The sequence below is a fragment of the Carlito syrichta genome, unplaced genomic scaffold (assembly GCF_000164805.1).
Source record: "Carlito syrichta isolate Samal-C Ts95f unplaced genomic scaffold, Tarsius_syrichta-2.0.1 Scaffold309854, whole genome shotgun sequence".
In the NCBI taxonomy this organism is placed as follows: domain Eukaryota; kingdom Metazoa; phylum Chordata; class Mammalia; order Primates; family Tarsiidae; genus Carlito; species Carlito syrichta.
This window is the reverse complement of record NW_007253950.1, coordinates 778069-802590: the sequence shown is the minus strand read 5'-3', so window position 1 is coordinate 802590 and position 24522 is coordinate 778069. Positions and strand designations below refer to the sequence as shown.

The following is a 24522-nucleotide window of genomic DNA, read 5'->3' as shown; positions in this document are numbered from 1 at the left end:
CCACCACCCGTCCCGTTTCAGCCACACTGTCAGCTGTCCTCCCAGGTAAGTGGATGCCCAGACCCAGCCGCTGTACACTGCAGGGTGCATGGCCACTGCTGGCCCAGACCTGATACCCATCCCACCCCCAGGACACCTCCAGGGTTTACAACTGGAAGGGCAGTCCTGATCAGTAGTCATTCCCTGCCAGAGCTCCCAGGGTCAGCTGGCCAGGACAGGAACCCATCCCAGTGGTCCTTCCTCCTGCTCCCCCACCGTGGCAGCTGTCAGGTTCAGCACGACAGCAAGGGAGGCCCCTACTGAGCCCCTGCAAAGGTTCCCCATGGTCGGGGGACTGCACTGGTGGTCAGGGGCCCCTGGGCACCAGGAGGAAGGTGGTGCTCACCTTGGGCCAGCTCACTGAAGAGGAAGGCCAGGGAAAGGGTGGTGTGGAACCAGGCAGCAGGGCTGGAAGCTGCCATGCTTCTGGCAAGCCTTTGACGTGCCTTGGAAGCTCTCAGGCAACGCGCCTTAGCCTCCCACCTGTAAGATGGAGGTGATGCCCTGTTGGCTGGGTCAGTCCGTTATCGTGGCACACAGTAGGTGCTTCCTAAGGTTAACTATGACCACCAACAGAAAAGTTACCCAGGGTGGGAAGGGGGCAGCGCCCACTCCCCATCCCCCTCCCACCGCCATTCAGTGTACATGTTCCTGACTGACCTAGAGGATGGGTCCTGGAGGGCTGTGGAGTGACCAGCCCTGCTCCCCGTGATCGGACTGAGAGGGGCGCATGAGACCAACTTTTTCAGACCATACTTGTGTAAAAAGGTTTTTAATGAATAAAAATGGCTAAGCTTCCAAAAGTTCTTAAATAGGATTTCAGAGGGAAGAAAACGTCAAGAGGCCAGTGAGCAAGCAGGGAGCCTGGTGCCCGGCAGATGGGGGCAGCAGAATCCCCTGTCCACTGGCTGCCTCTGCCAGCCATAAATATAGACCAGCCCCGGGGCAGCAGGGCTGCACGCCCGTGTTCACCTAGGAACACGGTACACTCGCGGCTGCGGGACACCTCAGAGGAGTGCAGCCATCAGGGCTGCCCATGGTGCCACCAACCCACCCCAGTTCCCATGGTCCTGTGCCTGCCTGGAGGCCTCAGCCCACCCCCTAAGGAGGGGCTGCCCAGCCTGCAGGCTTGGGAGAAGACCTGGGCCAACCTGGGCAAGAGGGCCCTCCTCCCACATACTCCTGCCCTTCCCTCGAGGGCCCGGCTCTGATGGCCCAGGCCTGCCAGCCTGAGGGGCCATCCCTGCCCTTCCGTCCCACGCCATTTGCGCCGAGCCACAGCCAAGACATGGATTCCTTCTGCACGTGTTTCTCATCTCTGAGGGGAGGTGGGCAGAAGAGGCGTCTCCTCTCACCTCCCCCTTCTGGAGTCCTGGTGCTGCAGCAGGAGCAGATCCGCAGGGCCTCTGGACCCAGCTCCAGGCCCGGCAGGGTGGGCGCACCATCACACAGGCACTGGCCTCAACTTCCCTGCAGGAGCACCAAGATCATCAGCCTCCCTGTTCCCTCACCTGCCGGCGGCAGCCATAGCAGGTGCCACAGAGAGCAGGAGGGAGCCCAGCAGAAGCACACAGACAAGCAGGCAGCAAGGACGGACTGGCCCTGAGTAGCTGGACGCCCAGGCGCAGCCCTGCAACCCATGGCGGGTGGGCGGGCAGGCGGGCGCACAGCCCTGGGCCACTGGCCCACACTCACCTAGAGACTCTGCGGCCCCAGCCGTCAGGCTGAAATCAAAGTGACAGTGTCTCACTGGTGGGCTTGCCTTGGGTCAGGACCCATAGGACCTGCTGCCCCTATCCCTGTGGGCCCCAGCACTAGCCAGGCCCTTCATGCACAGGGTCAAGCGGGGGGCTAGAGCCCTGGATTCTAGTCTTGTGTCGGAGCTCACTCATCTGGGGTGTGGGGTGAGCCCTGCCCTTTCCACCCCTGGGGAAGCCAAGGTCCAGGGTAGGGGGCTATCGGGCCTGCTCTAGAGGGGGTGCATTGCATGGACCCAGCCAGCCACTCTTGGAGAGTGGGGGCCTGGGGCTGAGTCAGCAGTCCCGGAGAGGAGACTGGACTCTTCCTTACACTGCCCCCTCTCCGGGGACTTGGATTTTCCATCTGTAAAATGGACACAGTACTGTCTGCTGACTCCTCCAGGCAAGGGCAGCCTGGTGGCCGTCATCCTGTGGGGAGGTTCCCCCGTCCCCACCTACCCACTCCCTCCAGGCTCACCCGAGGGCTGCAGCTTCCTCCGGATGGAGCCAGGGCGGCTCGTGGTCCCAGAGCTGGGTGCAGAGTGGGCCCGTGCTGAGGGCTGAGGTGTCTGGCAAGCCGGCTCCCACTGTGGCAGGGAAGGGAAGGTGGGCGGGGGCTGTGGCTGTTCGGCTCCCACAGTGCACCCTGTTCACCACACTGTGTGCCCCTCCACTCCCCTGCCCTGCCTCCTAAAGCTCAGGTTCCACGTCTGCAAAATGGGCAAGATGCTCATACCGCTGCCTCGTACAGTTATCCAGGAACTAAATGAGATGATACATGCAAAGATGTAACCTAGTTACTCTGAGCACCTGCTGTGTACAGACCTGCAGATCAACCCACAAACAACTGATCACCCCTACAGGAACGCTGAGGCCAATAAGTAATTGGACTAAAGAGGCTACCGGGTTTAGGTTCAAGTTCTAGCTCCACCCCCTTCAGGCAGCTTTCCCTCCCCACCACTCCAGGCTGTCCTGGCCCAGCCCTGCCTCCTGCCTGGAAGTCTGACCCAGCCCTAGCCTGAGACGGGCCTGCAGCAGGTCAAGTACCTCTAGATGCTCCTGACTCGACCAGGACCCGAGCTCTGCCCGACGCAGCCCGGGGCCCAGCTCCACAGAGCGCACCCTCTCAGCAAACTTGAGGGAATAGAGTGTCTCGCTGGTGTTCTTCTCCACGGGGGACACCTGGAGCAGGGAGTGAGTGCTCACTGTCCACATCCCTGCCACGCAGGCCAGCTGGCTTCCCCCACAGCCTGGAGCAGTCCCCAGGAGGCCAGCAGGCTTCTCAGGGGAAACAGAGAGGGAGGGGCATGTGCCCAGGCAGGCGGGGTCAGGAGGGCGAGGAGAGTGTCACTGGCTCTGGAGCTGCCAGACAAGGGTCCCTTGCACACAGCCGGGGGCACACGGGTCCGGGTGCTGGCCAAGCCCCTCCGCTGCAAGCTGCCTTGCCCCACCCAGGCCTTCACCTGCACCACCATGAGGGTCTTGCTGTCCCCACTCAGCGAGTCCTGCAGCAGGTAGGTGAGCTTGGAGTTGCGGAAGGGCACATGGCCCTGGCGGGAGCGCAGGGCAGCAATAACATCCCCCAGGGCTGACAGCGACTTGTTGATGTGCTGCGCCTCCCGCAGCCGGCTGCCCTCAGCCCCCGACTTGCCCACGCGCTCTGAGCCTGCCAGGTCCACCAGGTTCAGCTTCCCTGTGGGGAAGGCACCGGACGAATCAGGGCTGCCTGCCCGAGGGAGTCCCGGGGGCCCCAGGCTGGGCTGCCCTCCCCTCTCACCCCCCTCACCCGTGGTGCGGAGGCCTGTGCTGCAGTCTATGCCGCGCACCGTCACGATGAGCAGCGCGTGCGAGCGGGAGCTGTGCTCGTTTAGGTTGGTGAACTCCGTTGTGCGGTTGGTGTGGCCGAACTCAAACACCTGGGGGGTGGGAGGCACCAGGCAGAGGCACAGGGTTTAGAGGGGGGTCTTCAGAATCACCCTGTCTCCCTGATCTCTCCGGTGAATGGTGGTGTCACCCTCTGCATTTTGGAGGAGGAAACTGAGGCTTAGAGAAATGTGGGGACTTGCCCCAGAGCGTGCTCTCAAGACATGGCAGAGCCTGCATTCGAACAGAGTCCTGTCTTCCAGAGTCTCTCTGCCATGCTTGGGGTCTTCCCTGTCCCCCAGCTCCCCAGCCCCTGCAGATGCCCCCAGCCCCACACCTTGTTGATGTCATCCACGCTCTGCACATGGAACTCGGTCAGCCCTGGCACGTACAGCTGCCCGCTGCCGTCTGGACATAGCCGGATCTCCAGTTTCTCCTGAGGCTCTTTCCCCAGCAGGTCCCTGGGGGGCAGGTGGGACAGTCACCCTCCCACTAGCGGCCTCTGCTTGTACTGCCCCCAGCCCCCCTGCTTGGATATTCCCCAGCCCACCACACCCTCAAGAAGGCTCCTCCGGCCTTGGGCTAAGCCTATCTCTCCCCCAGCTCTGTCCCTGCGCTCCTCTGAAGAGGCAAACCCGGCTGTTGCCCAGCAGTCGCATGGATGGCGCGGCTTCTGCCTCCACAGTGACTGAGCCCATTCTCACCCACCGACCCCGGCGCAGCCCGCAGGAAGGAGAAGAGGGGGCCCAGCCAGGGCCAGGCCAGCTCAAAGAGGCCCCCTTCCCCGGGACCACCTGAGTCCCCGGGCTGAGTCAGGACCCTCATCAAGACTTGCAGCAAGGCCCCTTTCCAGCCGTGTCTGGTCCCTGGACTCCTTCGGGAAGTCCTGCTTCCCTGCCCACATCCTCCCCGCACCGCCTGAGGACCCCCAGGCTGCCGCGAGCTGGTCCCCGTCCCGGGCCTCCCACCTGAGGACCTCGTTGTAGATCTCGGCCGCGCTGACGGTGATGGTGTACTCCCAGTCGGACGCCTTCTCTTGCACCTCGGAGAACAGCAGCTGCAGGGCCCGCTGGTTGATGCCAGGGTTCTCAGGGGTGCCCTGGGATGCAAGGAAACGTCCTGTAAACCAGGCCTCTCCCCGCCATGAGGGGTGGACCATGCTGATACTCACAGGGTGTTCGCGCCCCTGACCCCCACAGGTGAGCCTCCCTGCCCAAAGCTCCCACCTGCGTGATCTACTCCCCCCCCCAAAACGCCCTCCGCCAGCTACAGGCAACTTCCCTCCGGGCTCAGTCTCAGCCCTGTGCTTCCCTCTGCCTGGAATGCTTCCAGACAGCCCGCGGGTGGCTCTGCCGTCTCCAATGCTGCCTCCCAGGGAGGCTGCCCACCCCCACCCACGAGCCCATTGCCCATCCTCCTCCCTTGTCAGCTCCACGCCTGGCTTTAATTACTCCCTGTCACCTGACAGGGCACGTCCTGATTTGCATGTGCTCACGGCTGCCTCCCCACTGCCAGGCTGGCTCTGTGGGGGCAGGGACTCTATTTCTGTCATGGCTGGACCTGGCGGGGTGCCTGATACAGCTCAGGCCTCAGTACACAGGCCTGGAGGACAGGTGCTCCTGGCCACCACCACTCTGAGCAGCCCCAAAACAGAGCTGGGAGCCCACACCCTTCGCCCTGCCCACCTGGCCTGGCCTGCCCCTCACTGACGAGTCTCGCCAATTCCAGTATTAAGGGAACAGCAGTGTCCAGATGCCCCCCTCCTGATCTGGGGGATCCCCCAACACCCACTCGACGGCCGGGGGAATACCAGCGAGCAAGAACACCCCAAAGGCCGGCCTTCCACCGCTCCCTTCATAGGCCGAAATTCTTCTCGTCTCAGTGCCCCATCCCCGAAGCCAGGGAGAGGGGGCTGGCCCTGGGCAGGGAAGTCCTGAAGGCCACAGGCGAGAGCCGAGATCCCCACAGACAGCCTACATGGGCCCCTCCGCCCCACTGCCCTGGGATCTCATTTATCTGAGAGCCCCGGGCCCAGGACAAGGCAGCCATAAAGTGGGAGGGCACTCAGCCAACGCGGGGGTGAAACAAAAGCCCTGGTCCTGCATCGTGGGTGCCTGTCCTGAACTGTCGCTAGGCTGAGAGCCCTCTGAAGACAGTTTGCTGCCCAGCACCCTGGCCCCTCCCCACGCCTGCTGGACCCCTCGAGGGTGCTCTTGGCGAGGGAGCCCCTCCCCTCGTCAGGCCTGGTGCCTCAGGACTCATAGCATTTACTGAGGTCTCTGCTCATGGGGTGTCTCTGAGAACGCAATGAGGCAAGACGCTCCTGAGCAAAACCCTGAGCCCAGGGGGCAGCTGCCGCCAACAGCAGCAAAGTGGTGGTCTTCATACTGAGCCCCCGCCCCACTGGGTAGGGGGGCACCTACCTCCATCGTGTATGTCTTGCCAGCACCCGTCTGGCCGTAGGCGAAGATGCAGACGTTGAAGCCATCGATGCAGGAGGTGATCAGGGCCTGCACTTCCTGGAATACCTGGGAGGGAGAGGGAGAAAGGGTGGGAGCTTCCGGGGCTGTGGGACCAGGCACCCCACCAGCTGCAAGTCCAGAAACCTCCCTGGCCACGTTCTCCTTCAGCAGTCAGGCAGCACAGCACGCTGCTGAAGATTCATGACTAACAAGTCACCTTCTCTAGACATCAGTAGGCAGCCTTGCTACCCCTCCCCCAGCTTCTCCGCTCACTCGAGGAAGGCGAGGGCTGGCACATGCCTGGTGCCTATCTGGCCTCGGCCTGCCTGTCAGTGAGAGAAGATGGGGGTACGGGTAGAGCCGGACACGGGCATAGGAGGGCAGAGGTGAAGACAGGCCCAGCAGGTTGGCCTGGGCAGAGATGGGAGAAGAGCTCAACACTGGGGACCAGGGGTAGTGGGGGGTGTCCCCAGGAAGGCCCATGAGACTGACACAGGAGGGTGCTCCTGGCTGAAGAGGCCTGCCTGGAGGGCTAGCTGATCACAAAGATGGGACGATATGGAAGATGGGCGGGGCCACACGGGTGGGCTGAGCTGGGTGGGAGGGTGTGGCTGTATGGGCTGTGCCTGGATCTCTCCTTCCTAAGGGAGGCTTCTGGGCCCTCAAACTTAGCTTCCCATCCTCTTCTAGCCTCCAGAGGAAGAAGATGGACGCTGGACCCCCACTTTTTAATCCTGTCTCCCCAGCCTTACTTACTGTCTTGCTCCAATTCTCCCCCCGCCCCATGATTCTGGCTCCCCTCTCGGCACCGCTTCCCTTTCCCAGTGGATGCTCTCGCCTACAGGGCCACACTCACGTCCTGCTGTGAGGCGCGGGGAGCGAAGACCTTGTCCAGCTCAAAGGACACAGGCTTTCCCTTGTGTACTAGGTGGATGATGGAGTCATCGTCAGGATCGAAGGTCACAGCACTGGTCGCCTCGGGTCCTTCCCCATCCTCTTTGGTGACTGGCCGGACACGAGCAATCACCCGGATGTTCCCTGGATTGGTTGGGTATGGAGAGGCAGGTTTTGGCCGAGTCAAGACCAGACAGCCTCCACTCCACTGTCCACTAGCGTCCCAGGAGGAATAGTGGCCTAGGAGTCCCCTGCCTTTTAAGAAAAGCTCCCGGCCAGGCGCAGTGGCTTAAGCCTGTAATCCCAGCACTTTGGGAGGCCGAGGAGAGAGGACTGCCTGAGTCCGGAGGTTCGCGAGCAGGCTGGGCAACTTGGTGAAGACCTTGTCTTTACTATAAATCAAAAAATTAGCTGGGCGTGGTGGCACATGCCTGTAGTTCCAGCTATTTGGAAGGCTGAGGCAGAAGGATCGCCTGAGCCCAGCAGGTCGAGGATGCAGTGGCCATGAGCATGCTACTGCACTCCAGCCTGAGCAACAGAGGGAGACTCTGACTCAAAAAACCAAAAGAAGAAAAGCTCCCCAGGGCAAGGTGGCCCACAAAGCTGTTGTCCATCACTTATATTAGAGTATGAGTTCACTTAGTAAATTTCTTCCAGAGCAGATCAGGTGGGGTGAGAGCTTTGCCTTAGGGACTGAGAGGAAAGTCTAGCTGGTCCTGAGTCCTGTGTCCAATCACAACAATGGACACTCTTTTCTCTCTGAACTTCAGTTTCCTCATCCAGACAATGAGGGACTTGGGCTGCAATAAGCGAAGAGCTGAACCTGTCCTGAATGCCAGGGCAGGGCTTGGGAATTAGACAGGCAAACAGGACCAGACAGCAGGTGGACTGGCCCTATGTCCAATGGGCATGGACAATGGGGCAACCAGAGGGGTGTCTGGCAGCACAAGGTGATCATGCCACCCCTTCCAACCCTTTGGTGGGATCCCCATGTTCCTGGAATGGAGAGAAGACGCCCCCAACAGCCAACACGGCCCACCTTCCCTCACACAAGACTCCAGGTCACAGTCCGGGTCACAGCTCTAGCTCTGCCTCCTCCAGGAAGCCCCCAATGCCCTCATCTGTCCCATATCCAGGGGTTCTCAGAGGCCCTCCAAACCCTGGAAACGGGACAGTGTTAGGGTTCTCTGTGCGAGCAATGATCACTGTCCAATCTCTTACTGCAGTGAGCACCATGAGGCAGTCTATGGGGCCACGGCCTTATCCTCAGGGTCTGGAACAGCAGCTAGGACAGAGTAGGTGCTTCCCTAGACCTCTGTGCAGTGAATGGTGGAGTCTCAAGCTGGACCAGGCCCCCTAGGCCAGAACAAGTGGCATTCCAGTCAACTGCCATCAGGGCATCAACATCACACCCCTCGGCCACCCAAGGGCCTGGGGAGCAACTGCTGTGGCATTGGGGTGGGAGCTTCAGAGCTGGACAGGTCCAAGTTGAAAGCTAAAGAGGAGCATGGCTACCCCTGAGGCTTGGAGCAAGTTCCCTGACTTCTCTGTGCCTCTTTTTTTTTTTTTTTTTGAGAGTAAGTCAGAATTCAGAATTTATTAGAAGATAGGATAGCTCTGGGCAGTAGCAGGAGGGGATCCGAAAGAGGGTTGTCCTGCTTATCTACAAAGAGAGGATCATAACAGCTCCTCAGTGACAAAGCACAGCTCCAAGGATGACGGCCAAGCTGGCTTGGGGACCCTGCGCCACCCCCAGCCTGCGGGCATCACCTTTCAGCCGCACGAGCTCATTGTGGCACTTCTTGCGCAGCTGCAGCTCCCGGCGGTACTTGCGCAGCAGCTCTTGGTTGTTGTTGTTGACCTCCTCGATGGCCTGGCCGATCTGGCGGGGGGCACACCGCTGTCAGGGGCCGGCTCCGCCAATCTGCCCGACGGGCTGCTTGCTGCCTCCCACCCCAGCTGAGCGTTTGACATGCGCTGTCACACGTCCAACTGTCCAAATCACCCCTCTGTGTAGATACTGCTGCTATATCCCGTCTTACAGTTGAAGAAACTGAGCCCCAGAGAGGCTGAGCCAACAATCCTGGTTACCCTGCTAAGAAGCAAAAAGGCTCCACCTTCCCTCCACAGCACTAGACTCTAACATGATTTGCCAGGACTCAGATTCCAGCCTCCCCCCTCGGGGACCACTGGCTCGGTGTCTTTGAGCCTCAATTTCCTCAACTGTAAAATAGGGCTAACGTCATGTAACTCATGAACCTGTAAAGAGATGGCAGGTACAGATCTCCTAATTACATTTCATGGGGGGGGAGCAAAACCACACATGCAGTATGCTCCCTCTTTCTGGGGTCAAAAAGACGTATATATAGTCGTCCCTCGGTATCCATGGAGAATTGGTTCAACGATCCCTCCTCGCCCCCCACCAGGATACCAAAATCCATAGATGCCCAAGTCCCTGATAGAAAAATGGCATAGTATTTGCCTGCAATCTACACACATCCTCCCACATGCTTTAAATCATCTCTAGAGTACTTACACCTAATACAATGTAGAAGATGTATAAATAGTAGCTATGCTATATTAGTTTCTAAAAGTTCTATTATTTTTTAATTGCTTTGTTATTTTTTAATTTCTTTTTTTCCAAATATTTTCGATCTACAGTTGGTTGAATCTGTGCATACGAAACCTGCAGATATAACAGATGGCCACTGTATATGCGTACTCGGACATCAATTGGCCGAATCATGCACAGAACACCCTGGAGGAGATGTTGAGAGACAGGAGTGGGGTGGGGACAGAGAGGCCATTCCTGTTCATCTGATGCCCTTCTGCAGGGCCTGACTCTTCACCTCATTCATGTGTTACTGATATGATTTTTTAAAGAACAATTTGCTATTCCCCAAATATATTAGTCCCTACAGAGCTGTCATACAGATTCAAGGAGCCAACGGCTATAAACAGCTCAACATGTAGGAGGCACTTAAGAGACATTGGCTGTTCTCATCCTGTACAAGCACAGCTTTACAAATTATGTGCAGCCCAACGGGTCTAAGAATATATGTAGCATGTCTAAGATATAAGGATATTTGTAACACGTTTGGTTTAAAGAATCATAGTGAGACTAATACCCGCCATGATAGTCGATTTCAAACAGGGCCTATGAGGGCAGCAGTGTGGAGGGGAGGGCTAGCTGTTGTCTAGGGGGCTTTGGCTGAGTCTAGCAAGGGAGCCCCAGTGGGTGCTGTGTCTGCCCTCAGGCTCCAGGACCTCTCCCCAGTGCACGCCCACAGCCTACACCCACCCACTGCCTCATTCACCTCGGCCTTGACATTCCGTAGGGCCTCCTGCAGAAGCAGCGGGAAGCCGCGCACCTGCCGCTTGAGCCCGTTGTAGTCGTTGGTGAGGGTCCGCAGCGCTGGCTGCAGCGTCAGCAGGTTGGTCCGGACGCCTGCAGGGACACGCAGGGTGTGAGGTGGATGGGAGTGAGGGTCGTGGCGTGGGCAGGCAGGGTCCAGCTGGCCAGCTTACCTGCCAGGTTCTCGTGCACAGCCTTCATCTCCACCTGAGCCCGGGTGAAGGCCTCCTCGATGGCCCGATTCTTGTCCTCCTCTAGGGACTGCATCTCCTCCAGCATCTGCCCGTGTGCCCGCTCCAGCTCCGACTCGTACATGGCAATCTGGTGGCCAGGTCAGGAGACGGCTCAGGGACATGGGGCGCAGTAAGGGCCAGGGGCAGGCACCATGCTTGGAAAGACACCCGGCCGCTCAACTCATGGCCGTGAACACGCACGTGCATGGAATAGAGGAGCAGAATGGCCTCTCTCTCCCCTACAGAGCTATGACCTCTCCACAATAGCCCCAACACCAACCTAGCCCCAGCACACACCACGGGCACAAGCCCCAGGCCCCCAGGAGAGGGCAGGGGACAGCAACTATCAGGACAGTAACAAGAACAGCAGCCAGCTTCCTGAGCACAGCCTGTGTGCTGGGCCCTGGGTGAAAGGCCTCTTGGATCATGTTTTTGTGTTGTTTGGTTTGGTTTTTTTTTCATTGGAATCTCACTCTGTCGCCTAGGTTGGAGTGCAGTGGCAAGCTCATGGCCACCCCAGTGTCGACATGCTGGGCTCCAGCAATCCTTCCACCTCAGCCTTCCAAGTAGCCGGAACTGTAGGCATGCACTACCACACCTGGCTAATTTTTTATTTATTGTAGAGAAGAGGTCTCACCAAGTTGCCCAGGCTGGTCTCGAACCCATGGGCTCAAGCAATCCTCTCACCTCGGCCTCCCAAAGTGCTGGGATTATAGGCATGAGCCATTGCACCCAGCCCAGGTCATGTTAAGTCCCCTCTGTGAAGTGGGTTCTGGGACCAGACCATGTTATAGACGAGAAAAAGAAACTTAGACAAAATTCGTCTTTGACCCCATGGCCACCAGAAATGGGGAGACTGAACCCCAGGCCTGTCGGTCCCCAAATACTTCACCGCTATGCTGCCCCAAAAGTTTCCCGGCCCAGCGTGCACCCCATGTGGCTGTGCACCTGCGCTCGGAGCTGCGTGGTCAGCTGATGCGAGCTCTGAAGCTGCTGCTCCATCTCCTTCAGCACCTGCCTCTGCATGGCCACCTGCTCCTGCAGGTGCTGGTTCCGGGCCTGGGACTCGCTGAGGGCCTGCTTGGTCTTGGGCGACTCCACCTCCACCGTCTTGATGATGTACTGCAAGGCAAGGGAAGGGTGGGCACGTGGAGGTGCTGGGCTCCCCGACCTCACCTGGGGGCCTGAGACGCAGCTGGCCACTGAGAGTCCCCGAAAAAAACCAGAGGAGCCTCGAGGCCCTGGCCTTCCAGAAAGCTGCAGGCCACCTGCAATCTTCCCATCATAGCGAGAGCCTAGTCAGGGCCTGGCTGTGGCCGCGGCCTGGGTACAGACAAGAAGGGCAAAGACGAGGGCAGAATCCAGAGGTGGCACTGCATCTGTTCCGGGCACACGGCGACACCTCAGCTGCTAGGTGCACGCTGCCTGGACAGCAGGCAGGGGAAGGGCAAGACCACACACAGAACTGGAAAGATCAACCACTCTCACCTGTCTGTTCACCAGGACGAGCCCCTCCTCCAGGCAGAGACTCACCTTGACCGGCGGGGACTGGACCCTCAGGCTGGCGATGGTCTCGTGGCTGTCGCGCAGCCGTCGGCTGAGCCGCTCCTCCTCCTGCGCCTTCTCGGCCAGGCAGTCCTTGAGCCGCAGCTCCACCTCGGCCAGCCGGTTGGTCTTCTGCTGCACCTCCAGGTTGAGCTCTGACAGCACGCCTTTGCTCTCCGCCACCTCCAGCTGCAGCTGCGAAAGCTTGTCGCGGAGCTGGGTGCTCTCCTGCGGGTGGCCGGAGCGAGTGTGAGGCGGATGGGAGGGCGGGGTCGCCATTGGGGGAGGGCCCTCCCGCGGCCCGGGGACCAAGGCCTGCCCGCTCGCCCCCTCACCCGGCTGTGCTCGCAGCCCAGGCAGGGGCCCGCAGGCTTGGCCCGCAGCTCCTGCAGCTCGGCCTCACAGCGCCGCATCTCCTGCCTCAGTCGCTCGTTCTCCACCATCAGCAGGTCCCGGTGCTTCTCCAGGTCGGTGCCCCCCTGCGGAGAGCCAGGGTGAGGGGGTGTGTGATGAGGAAAGGTGGAAAGGAAGGGAGGGGGCCGGCGGAGAGGGCACAGGGGCAGGGGCGAGAGGAGGGTCAGGAGGAAGACCGAGGGAAGGAGAAAAAGAAAACGCAGGAGGGAGAGGGAGAGGAGAGTCCAAGGGAGAGTCAGGAGCAGGGCAGCGGGCGGGGGTGAAGCTCCCCCAACTGCCCGCCCCATTCTGTTTTCCCAAGTGTGAAAGTAACAAGAAGTCACATTTACACACAGGCTTCACACTCCTGTTCTACGTCAGCAAACAAGATGACTCTCCCTCCCCTTGGAGGCACAAGTCACACGACCGCTGAGAGTACCAGCGGGCGGTGATGAGTCCTGGGTGTGTTTTTGAGACAGGGTGGGACATGAGGGCTGGAGTCGCCTGCCTGCACCTGGCAGGGCCCCCGCACCCCCCAGGTCGGCCAGGGCCCACCTTACCAGCTCTGACCGCAGTCGGCTCACTTCCTGGGCCTGGCTGATGAGCTTCTCCTTCAGGTGTTCCACCTGCCGGCACAGAGCAGTGGCGTGGTGAGCCTCGGCCCTCACCAGGCCTCCCACTGCACCAGGGATGACCGACCCGGCCCCTCTGACCCATGGTCTGGGGTTGCCCTGTGACCAAGCATCAGCCCACACCCGGGACTCCAGTCCTGACAGCCTCCAGCAGCCCCTCCTACCACTGGCTGAGCAAGTGCACAGGAAAGCCTGGAGAGCAAGTGCCACCAAGGAGCCTGACTGCCACCCTGGGCCCACCCAGGGGCAGCTCAGGAGACTCTGGCAGCTGACCCTGCAGACCTTCCCTGGCACAGGCCCCTTCCAAGGCCCTATACCTGCCCTTGTGTATATAACCTTATATTCCCTTTATTAAAAAGGGCCCCAAATTGTATGCTCTTCAGGCCCTACAAACCCTGGATCCATCCCTGCCCTGCCCCCAGGATTTTCCCCTTTGAGTGGTTTCCCGGCAAGCTGGTATAGAGACGGGTCTGGCAGTGCCCAGGGCATGTTTGGGACCTGTGTCCGCCCCTGCTCCCCATCTGCCTTGCAGGAGGACTGTGGCCAGTCAAGGCTGTTAGAGAGAGAAGGGCGTGCATGCTCCACCAGAAAGCCACGGTGACCTGGCTCATCTGGGCCTCGGCAAAGGGAAACTACCAGGGTGCCGCCCCAAGAGAGCAGGTTGGAGGACGGTGACACTTCCCTGGAGGTTGGCACAAGTGGTCCTGGAAGCACTGGGTTCCAAATACTGAGTGGCAGGTGACAATATTCACCGCCTACAGGGGCCAGCCAGGTAGGATGTATGAGGAACTGTGTAGGACTGGACACCCAAGAGCCCCCTAAGGCAGCCACAACGAGCTCCCCTTGGACCAGTCAGGTGGGAATGCATGCCCAGCATCACCAAACATCTCTCAAGAGATGCAAGACATTTGGATTTTCAGGGTGTATACTTAAACTCTCCCTACTCAAGCTGGACACAGTGGCTCACGCCTGTAATCCCAGTACTATGGGAGGCCGAGGCAGGAGGATTGCTTGAGTCCAGGAGTTTGAGACCAGCCTGGACAACATAGTGAGACCTTGTCTCTACAAAAAAGTTAAAAAAAAAAAAATAGCCAGGTGTGGTGGCACGCCTCTGTAGTCCCAGTAACTCCAGCGGGAGTTGAGGCTGTGGTGAGCCGTGAACATGCCACTGCACTCCAGCCTGGGAGACAGAGTGAGACCCCAACTAAAAAAGACAAAAACAAAAAACACCCTACTCTATATGGTGTGGGCAGTGCCTGACTCAGAGGTCCCTGTCTCACGGGGTGGAGAGAGCAGCTGAACCACAGCAGCCAGGCCTCTGCTTCTCTGAGCGGATTGGGAAGAAAGTACGCTCAGGAAAAGGCCAGTGAGCCAGCACCGCTGCTCCCAGTGGGACTGGGGGCTTCCAAGACACAAGGCCCAGATGAGGCCTCCTGGTAGACAAGCAGGTGACCTCAGCGGGATCCTAGGAAGTCACCTCTGTCACAGCCTGCACCAGCACGTTCCTTCCCCGCCACACACTGGGGCATGGGCCGAGCAGAGAGGTCAAGTTCAGGCTGCTTCTCTGCCCACTAAGTGCCGGGGGAAAGAAGCACCCATACCTTTGGACCCAGAGGGGAGTAGGGGCGGTTCGCATAAGGCGGCCTTTCAGTCTCTAGTCGTAAACGGAAACAGCCCCCCACGGGAGGAGGGGCAAGCAGACCACAGTGTGTACATGTCACATAGACGATTAGGCAGCCAGTATGGCTGTGTGGGTCAGGAGTTGAAAATGTTATGGGGAAAGGCTCATCAACATATGAAGTCCAAGAAAAATCTGGGAGAAAATTTGATACAAAAACGCAGAGGTGTCTGGGCTGCAGAGTTACAGTTGACAAGTGCTTTATGCCTTTCAGTAATTTTAGGACTCAAGGAATATGTGTTCCTCTTGTACTCCCCCACCCTGAAATAAGTGGGTCTACTTCTTTCTGAAAAGGCTGGGGTCCCCGCCTCCTCTCTCCTCCCCTTCCCAGACAGGCTACTGCCTCAGCACGGGGCTGGCTGTGCTGACCTCGGTTGCTGCCACCGCCGCTGCCGGGCACTCAGACCCCGAGACAGTGAACGTGAGGTTTGCTGGTAATTGCTGGGGAAGGGTTCAGGATGCCTCCCGGCCGCCTGCCTGCAGCCCAGGCTCCTGCCCCCTTCTTGCATCACAATGGGAACATGGGTGCTCCTGGGCTCTGTCTGGAGTCTCCCAGGGATGCCCAGAAGGAGGTGTTTGCAATGGGCAGGCTCAGGAGCACGGGGGAAGATGGGTAAGGACTGTCAAACACTAGGTCATCTCTGGCTTGTCCTGGGCAGCAGAGCAGGGGGACATGACTGAGAGGCAGCAGACCGACAAGGCGGATGCCCTGGCCAAGATGCCGCCGGCCTGCTCTGTGTGGAGTGATGACTGTGCCCAGGGGGCCAGCTCCATGGGGGGTGGGGGTCTGCTTTGGGAGGACTTGTGGGAAAGATGCCAGTTTTCTTCTAGACCTGAAGGCAGAGCAGGCAAGTCTCTCAGAATTAGGGAAAACAGGCAAGAAGTCAGAAGAAATGGAGGCACCTGGGGAAAGCAGATGGGAGACAGGGCTGGGGGCAGAAGAGCCAAAAATGAGCCTGGCCCGAGAGCGCAGCCTTCCGCAGGGGACCCGAAGGCCTCTCCACTCACCGCAGCACCTGTAAGCCCATGAGAGAGGGTCCCGAGTGCCAGCAGGGGACCAGCGCACAGGAGATGCTCAAGATACACTTGAAGTGACCGCAAAGCAACTGCATGCACACTCTGAAGTCAAAGAGTCAGGGTAAAGGAGGAAGCAGGCTCCTGACCAGGCCGCCGAGATGGTTCCAGGACCACAGTGACCTCAACCCAGGGCTGTAGAAGGACCAGGTTCCTCATCAGCCAGAGCAACTGAGTCATGGGCCCAGGAGAGGCAGGGAAAAGAGGGTGCTGGGCCCATCTGCCAACCTGACACAACCTGCATTTACACATTACGGGCAGAAGCGGGCTGGGCACAGGGCGGGGCTGGCCTGCTCAGGTCTGCGTCTTCTTGGCTATCTGCTCCCAAGACGGCCTCCCGCCGATGCAGACAACCTGCTGATTACCTCCCTAGCTCCTACTGAACCTGGCCAACAACCATCAGCTGTCTTCTGAAGAAAAGAGGGCTCTCCCAATAGCAAGACCAGAGGGCCTGGGACCCAGAAGCCTCAAGGAAACACAGCCCAGAGGTCACACTCCCACCAGAAGGTTTGATCCTGGGTCTGTGACCACTGACCAGGCTTGTCTGGCCCCTGTCCACGCTGCGCTGCCTCTACCGCCAAGCCTTCACATCTGGATCCTTCTGCCACTGGGCCACAGAAATAGCAGTTAACAACTCGGATTCTTAAGCCAGACTGCCAGAGTTCTATTCCAGACATCCCCGTACCAGTGAGTAAGCCTGGACAACTCTTGGTCAAGTTGGTTTCTCTGTGCCTCTCAGTCTCCTCATCTGTATAATGAAACCTCCTCATCGATGCTGTCCTGGGATCAAATGAGGTGACCTATGTGAAAGACAGGACTCGGTGCACTGCTAGAACGAAAGGTCTGTGAAGGCAGGGGCTTTATGTGTTGTGTTCAGTGCTGTCCTCCCAGTGCCTAGAACAGTGCCTGGGACAGAGCAGGTGCTGAGCACACAGTGTAGGAAGAATGCTGACTGCATGAAAGGCCAGCAGAGCAGGGCCTGGGGGCGAGGCTGGCCAGCAGAGCATGGGGCAGGAGGGGCGGTGGGCTGGGCATATGAGCTGAAGGACACTCATAGGAATGTCGGCCCAGAGGTGTCCCAATATATCCTCCAATATTTTATGACAAAAAGGAAGTCCATGTTTTTAATGTGAATTTAATTAAGATTAAATGTCAACAACTAATTGGATTTAAAAATCAGGCCAGGCTGGGCGTGGTGGCTCATACTTGTCATCTCAATACTTTGGGAGGCCCAGGTGGGAGGATGGTCTGAGGTCAGGAGTTTGAGACTAGCCTGGGTAACACAGTAGCACCCTGTCTCTGCAAAAAATTTTTCTTTAAATTAGCCTGATGTGGTGACATGTGTCTGCAGTCTCAGCTATTCTGGAGGCTGAGACAGGATGACTTGAGCCCTGGAGTTCAAGGTCACAGTGAGCTATGATTGTACGACTGCACTTCAGTCTGGGCAACAGAACAAGATATGTCTCTAAAAAATAAAAATAGAAAAATAAAATAAATAAAAACCAGGCCAATTAGAACTAAAAATCAAATTCAGCAAAGTTGCAGGATACAAAATCAACACACAAAAATCAGTTGCATTACTACAACAATGAACAATCCAGAACGGAAATTAAGAAAATAATTCAATTTACAATAGCATCAAAAATAATAAAATACTTAGCAGTAAACTTAGCAAAAGAGGTTAAAGATTTATACATTAAAAAGTATAAAATCAGGTCAGGTGCAGTGGCTCATGCCTATAATCCCAGCACTTTGGGAGGTCAAGATGAGAGGATTGCCTGAGCCCACAGGTTCAAGACCAGCCTGGGCAACATGGCAAGACCTTGTCTCTACAAAAAATAAATAAATAAGTAATTAGACGGGCATGTTGGCGCATGTCTGTAGTTCCAGTTACTTGGAAGGCTGAGGTGGAAGGATTACCTAACCCCAGCAGACCAAGGCTGTGGTGGCTGTCAGTGTGCCACTGCACTTCAGCCTGGGCAACAGAGTGAGACTCTGATTAAAAAAACTACAAAATTGGCCAGGATTACAGGCATGAGCTGCAATGCCCCAACTGTCTTTTAGTTTTAATTACTTCATGCAAACCTATATAATATTGCTGAAATAAACGAAAGATGACACCAATAAATGGAACATTCCATGTTCATACATTGGAAGACTTAATATTGTTAGGATGTCAATACCACCCAAAGCAATCTACAGATTCTATGCAATCCCTATCAAAATCCCAATGATGTTTTCTGAAGAAATTTTAAAATCCACCATAAAATTTATATGAAATCTCAAAAGACCCTAAATAGCCAAAACAATCTTGGGAAAAAAAAACAAAGTTGGAAGTCTCACACCTCCTGATTTCAAAACTTACTACAAAGCTACAGCAGTCAAAGCAGTGTGGTATTGGCATAAAAACAGACATAAAAACCAATGGAATGGAACAGGAAGCTCAGAAGAAAACTCTTACAAATATGGTCAAATGATTTTTGCCAAGACCAATCAATGGGGAAAGGACAGTCTTTTCAACATATGGTGCTGGTTAAACTGGATATCCACAGGCAAGAGAATAAAGTTGGACCCTTATTATACCATATGCTCCAAAAATGAACTGAAAATGGATCAAAGACCTCAACACAAACGCTAAAACTATGCAATTCTCACAAGAAAATATAAGAGAAAATGTCATGGCATTGAGTTTGGGAATGATGTCTTAGATATGAAACCAAAAGCATAAGCAGTAAAAGAAAAAGTAGATAAGTTGGACTTCTTCAAAATTAAAAACTTTTATACGACAAAGGACACCATCGACAGGGTAAAAAGACAGCCCATGAAAAAATGCCTGCAAATCATATATCTGATAAGGGGTTAATTCCAAAATATATAAAGAACTACAACTCAACAACAACAAAACAAACAACCCAATTAAAGAATGAGCAAGGGGGTCGGGGGCACAATATCAACAAGGGTACCTGATCTCAAACCAGGCAAAGTAGGGACCAAAGGGAGGCCCAAACTTTTCCTGTACGATGTCCACTTGTATACCTAATCCTGAATTGTACCCCACATCTTTAAAATAAAATATTAAAAAAGAAAGAAAGGAAGGAAGAATGAGCAAAGAACTTGAATAGAAATTCCTCCAAAGAAGATACATAAATAGCCAATAAGCATATGAAAAGATGCCTAGCAGCAATAGTCATTAGGGAAACCCAAATCAAAACCCTAATGTGATACCACTGCACATTCCTTAGGAAGGCTGGTATGAAAATAAAAATAAGCCGGGTTCGGTGGCTCAGCCTGTAATCCCACGCTTTGGGAGGCTGAGGTGAGTGGATTGCCTCTGCCCGCAGGTTCGAGACCCACCTGGGCAACTTGGCGAGACCTCATCTCTACAATAAATCAAAAATTAGCTGGGCGTGGTAGCGTGCGCCTGTAGTTCCAGCTACTTGGAAGGCTGAGGCGGAAGGATCTCTGGAGCCCAGCAGGTCAAGGCTGCGGTGGCCGGGAGCGGCCACTGCACTCCAGTCTGGGTGACAGAGTGAGACTCCAACTCAAAAATAAATAAATAAAAAAAAATAAAATGACAAATGTTGGTGAAGACTATGGAGAAACTGGAACTCTAGCGCTGGTGGGAATGTTAAATGGTTCAGCCACCATGGAAAACAGGATGGTAGTTCCTTGAAAAAGTTAAACATAGAATTACCTGACAACAGTACAATTTTCAAAATTATTTTTAAATAAAATTGCATTATTACTTAAAAAAAAAAAGAATTACATAAGACACAGCAATTTTGCTTCTGAGTATAAGCCCAAAAGCTTAAAAGCCCGACTCAGAGATGTTTGTATGTACATGTTACATGTGTTTTAACACTATTTTTTAAATTATATATATATATATTTCTTTTTTTTTTAAGGTAGGCCAGACAAGACACATTTGAGGGCAGGATTGAGTTTTCTGGCCTGTGGTCTGTGAGGATAATTTGTTAAGGTTTTATCCTGAGGTGCAGGGGCAAGTAAGTGGTGAGTATGGTCTGGGCAGCATGTCACATTGGCAGGAACCTCAGGCACCTTGAGGCTATGGCTCGAGGGAGACGTGTCTTCCACAAGAGGACAGGGGCCCTCAAGGCCACCAGGACACGGCCTGGGACTGTTGTTGCCAACCTTTGGAAGGGTCATCCTGACAGCTACAGCCTCCCCCAGTCACCAAGCCAAGACCAGTGACCTCTGTGGCCTGGGCCAGCTGGGTGTCCAAGGTCTGCAGTCCAAACACAGCCCCATCTGACACATAGCAGTGGCGAGGCCTGAAAAGACTCCCACAGCCCCCATAAGCCCAGGTCCCAGTAGGGACAATGGAGGCCCATTTACCCAGTCAGCTTTGCCAGTGGGGTGGGGGATTCCTAAGATCATCATTTTGAACACCCCAATCCCATGAGGTAGGTACTATTATTATTCTCATTCTACGGGAAGAAAAATCAAGCTCCCAAGAGGGTGAGCCTTGGTTAGGGAGTTACTCACTTATAGTCACCTGACCATTCAGTGGTGGACCTAGGACTGGAACTCACGCCTGACGCTTGCAAAGCCCTCGCTCTTAACCTCGAGGTCACGTGAACTCTCAGAACAGCAAGGCGAGAAAGCAGCCACAGGCAGAAGGTGCATCAGAACAAGCCTGGCAACAAGGCACCCTGAACACAGGGCAGAGTGAATCCCACGGGTGGCTTTTCTTAGAGAAGCAATGTTCAGAATACCAGGAAAGTCAAAGCCTGCGACAAACCACAGAGAGGTTAACAGGGGACCAGGGCACGCAGGAGTGACACCTCACAGGGCACCATACTCTACAGTCTATCATTGTTTTTTCAGTCTACTCTTACAACTGATCTCTTCAACCACGGCATGTTTCTTAGCCCCAGTTTAGAGAAAATAAAGGCTCAGAGAGGAAGTAATTTCCTAGACAGCTGCGCAGCTGGTGCATGGCACAACCAGGACTAGAATCCTGCTTGTAGGATTCCAAATCCATAATTCTTCCCAGTGAATGACAGGGGGTGGTGGTGGCAGCAGCAACACCCATTACTCACTGGGGATCATCTCACCGTGTACTTTATTGTGTCCATCTCACAGATGAGGAAACTGAGGTGTGGAGTGGTAATGAACTAGTCCAAGGTCACACAGTTAATGGGTGGTGCCAACGTCAGGGTTTGAACCTGGCTCCAGGCCCATAAGGCCATATCTCCACAAGGTTGGACCCTCCAGAGATTAGCTCAGAGACCTGGAGCTTCAGATGCCTCCCCTGAGAATGTTTCAGAAAAGAGCTGGCAGTCAGAAAATTCAAGGAAAAATGGGACTGAAGACTAGGAACCATTGTGAATTTCCAGGTCACCCGGGGAAGGGGGGTGCTGGGTGTTCTTCTAAAACGAGGCTGGCGAGCGGGGCTCGGAGAAACTAAAAGGCAGGGAGGGCCCACCTACAGCTTCCCCTCTTACAAAATCAAGTAGGATCTGTCAACTGAAGAAAAAAAATTTTCAAAAACTTGTTTAGGGTCACAAAAGGCTCCATATTGTGATGTAATGTATAGAAAATGTTTGGGAGAGACTAATCCATAAAAACAGAACACATGAATGGCAGCTGGGGCTCTGGGGAGGGGACGCTGGGGACTGACCGCTGAGAGGTCTTTCTGGCATGATGAGAGTATATGGCAGTTACACAGTGGGGACGGTGTGTCACCACATGAATATACTTAGACCACTGAGCTGGACTCCTTAAAGGGATATACGTGAGTTATATCTCAACAGAGCTTTAAAAACCAATACTAGTTTGCAAAATGAAGTGTCTGAACCGCCTAAACCAGGCAAGGAAGATGCTGCCAAGCTCTCGCCTTGGGCCAGACACATGTCCTGCAGGCTGGGCCCTGAATGCCCCAGCTTCATGGGGAGCTCGAGCCATGCCCCCTCCTCCTGCCACAGTCCCTTCACACTGGTTGGTTCCTGAGCTCAAAGTGCACTCCGCCCCCCCGTGCCTGAACTCAGCTCCAGATCCCTTGGACAGGCCCTCGTAGCCATGTGTGTGCCCCTCCCTGGTCTCTTCCCACTCTACAAGGGTACGTGGGGAAAATGCCCTTCTTCCCACAGGCAGAGCCTCCGCCAGGGCAGGGGCCTGCCTGTCCACTTGGGTATCCCCAGTGCCCAGCACAAAAGAGGTACACACAAACATCCGGAGAAGGCGGGCAGGTACTCAGCAGGCAAGAGGAATACAGAGCTGGCTGTGAGGAGCCCAGGGAGCAGGGCAGACAGGCAGAGATGGTTGAGTAACCGGGCATGTAAGGAGGAGATGTAGAGCACGAGGGATGCCCCCGGGAGGCCCACCCAACTCAGCAAGGGGCAGCTGGGTAGGACAGGTAGGTCTTGAGAAAGGGACACACCTGGAAGCTACAAGAAATGCTGCACCTCAACAGTGCAGCATTCAAGTAACCTATTGCCCTGGAACTGAGAGCAAGTCACAGCATCCAGTGGCGGCCATCCAGCAGGTGTCCACAAACCTAGGTCATCTCTTTGCCGGCTCATGAGACAGGGAAATAACTTGGTTCCATCTGAAGGCAATGCTATCAACAGAAAGCTCTGGGCTCAGGGGCTCAGGGGCTGGGGGCCTGGTGGCCGGGCCAGAGCACTGGATGATGTGGCAGAATGGGTTGGGGATCTTGCAGTGGTGGGAGAGGTTCAGACACAGCGATAGATGCTGAGGATGGAAGTGGGGAAAGGGGCCCAGAGGCCTTCATGGAGACTCAGAGGAAGAGAGTGACGCAGCCATGCATGTGGAAGAGGGCCAGTGGTCAGCCCCTCAGGTGTGCAGCTCACGGGCCGAATGTCCCCAGATATCCTCCTGGCCAGCCAATGAAGGAAACGACGCCCCCCCACCTCCAACATAAACCCCGGCTCTCCCTGCTTCCAGAGGCTTGAGAGATCCCTCCCCAATACACATTCACACAGCCTCCGCCTTTAATGAAAAAAATCAAGAGAATGAGGAATGTCCTGCCAAGGGTCCTGTGGGGTGACTGTCTGCCTGAGTTTTGTCCTCTCAAGCTGTGAAAGTCCAGGGAACCATGGAAGATGGGGTGGACTGCATGGGCCTTAGGACAGGAGACATCTCTGTAGCTCCTGCTCCACTCCTGTCTCATCACCTCCTGGAGAGGCAGGTACTGGCCCGGTAACCATGAGACCATGAGGCACTAGGACATCCAGGATGGGGGTGCCCAGCCCTCTGATTCTCACCATCCTGGCCTCTAGCACTTTCCTGAGCCAGGAGAGGAGACCTCTGTCTCCTCTTATTATGCCAGTGGTCTGGTGGGGTCAGGTGCCTGGGGCATTGTTCTCTAGCCTGCTTCACGGTGAGCAGTGGCCTCTGCCTGTCCCGGCCTCCCCAGTACCTGGTTCTGCAGCTGGGCGGATGTGGCCTGCTGGTCACTGTCGCGGAGGACCAGCCTCTCCCGTAGGACCACCAGCTCCTCCTGCAGCTGGGCTTTCTCCTCCTGGAGCTGGGACATGGCCTCCACCATCCTATGCACCATGGGGGCTGCACCTGGTGGCCCCAACAGACTCGAGCACCTCCCGCTGCCAAAGAGTCGCCTACCTGTGAGCAAAGCAGCAGCTATGATCAGGGGCAGAGGTCCCACACTGGCAGAGATGGTCCATCGTGGCAGAACACCACCAGGGATGGGAAGAGGGTGCAAGCAGAGGGCACAAGGTCTGGGGTGGCGGCAGCAGGGGTCAGACGGAGCCTCCAGGGCCTGTCTCAAAGGAAGCTCTTTCGGCGGGCAACTCCTGGGGGATGGAACTTCCTGGATCAGGACTCAGGAAAGCTACATTCACTGAATCCTCAAAGCACAGGTTCTTGGTCTGACCGGCCAGCCCTCCTCCATGGTCAAGGAATCGCAGCAAAGCAGAAAGGGTTTTCACTCCAGAAAACACTATTCTTGTAGGAACATGATTTCTTTAAACTTCAACCCCCTTCAAGAGCACAGAAAAGGAGAGTGGGGTTCCTAGGCTGCCCCTGCAGGAAGCAGTCACCTACACACACCGAGAGAATGAGGGGAGCATGGGCAAGGGTGTGACAGACCAGGACAGAGATAGACCAGCATGTGAGGTAGGACGCAGCCAGGCCGGCATTGCAGCACTTATAAGGATGATGAGGATGGAGCTCAGGGACCACATGGCAAGAGAGAGCGGTAAATGCCAAGCTGGGTGGAACTCGGCCTGAGTCCTCCTCCCACGGCCTTCCACCATCCTGGCACCAGGTGCAAGAGAAGACGACAGATGGTCCAAGGACAAAGACACAGAAGCAAGGCCCATGACCTGACCCTGGGGCCCAGGTGCCTGGCACAACTTACTTCCAGGGTACCAAGAATGACCATGGTCTCTGCCAGCGGAGAGCTGGCGGAGTTCGGGGGAAAAGGGGGAGAAAAGGGGGGAGGACAGAGGGGCTTTGCCCCCTACCCTCAGGCAGTCCAAACTGGGGCCTGGCCAAGCGTCTGAGTGTGAAGAGTGAGGAGGGGCATCTGCTGGCCAGAGCCCTCCCGCCTCTGCCTTAGAGCCCCGGGGCTCTGGGCTTTCGCACACTACGTCCCTGGGATTCCCAGC

General features: G+C 56.0%; 1 protein-coding gene across 1 annotated transcript in view; it reads right to left on the bottom strand.

The window, feature by feature from the left end:
• Positions 1-794: 794 nt before the first annotated feature.
• Positions 795-24522, bottom strand: part of KIFC3 (kinesin family member C3) — a 37878-nt gene continuing 14150 nt past the window's right edge. Inside the window, exons 4-19 of the mRNA XM_008068016.2 lie at positions 13084-13149; positions 12466-12609; positions 12119-12358; positions 11534-11707; positions 10526-10673; positions 10315-10445; positions 8768-8879; positions 6960-7141; positions 6065-6169; positions 4610-4740; positions 3979-4102; positions 3565-3694; positions 3242-3471; positions 2826-2960; positions 2257-2365; positions 795-1509 (exon numbers count right to left, since the gene is read on the bottom strand). Coding sequence (XP_008066207.1) covers positions 1484-1509; positions 2257-2365; positions 2826-2960; positions 3242-3471; positions 3565-3694; positions 3979-4102; positions 4610-4740; positions 6065-6169; positions 6960-7141; positions 8768-8879; positions 10315-10445; positions 10526-10673; positions 11534-11707; positions 12119-12358; positions 12466-12609; positions 13084-13149 — 2187 coding nt within the window. The 3' untranslated portion in view covers positions 795-1483. The remainder of the gene's footprint in view (positions 1510-2256; positions 2366-2825; positions 2961-3241; positions 3472-3564; positions 3695-3978; positions 4103-4609; positions 4741-6064; positions 6170-6959; positions 7142-8767; positions 8880-10314; positions 10446-10525; positions 10674-11533; positions 11708-12118; positions 12359-12465; positions 12610-13083; positions 13150-24522) is intronic.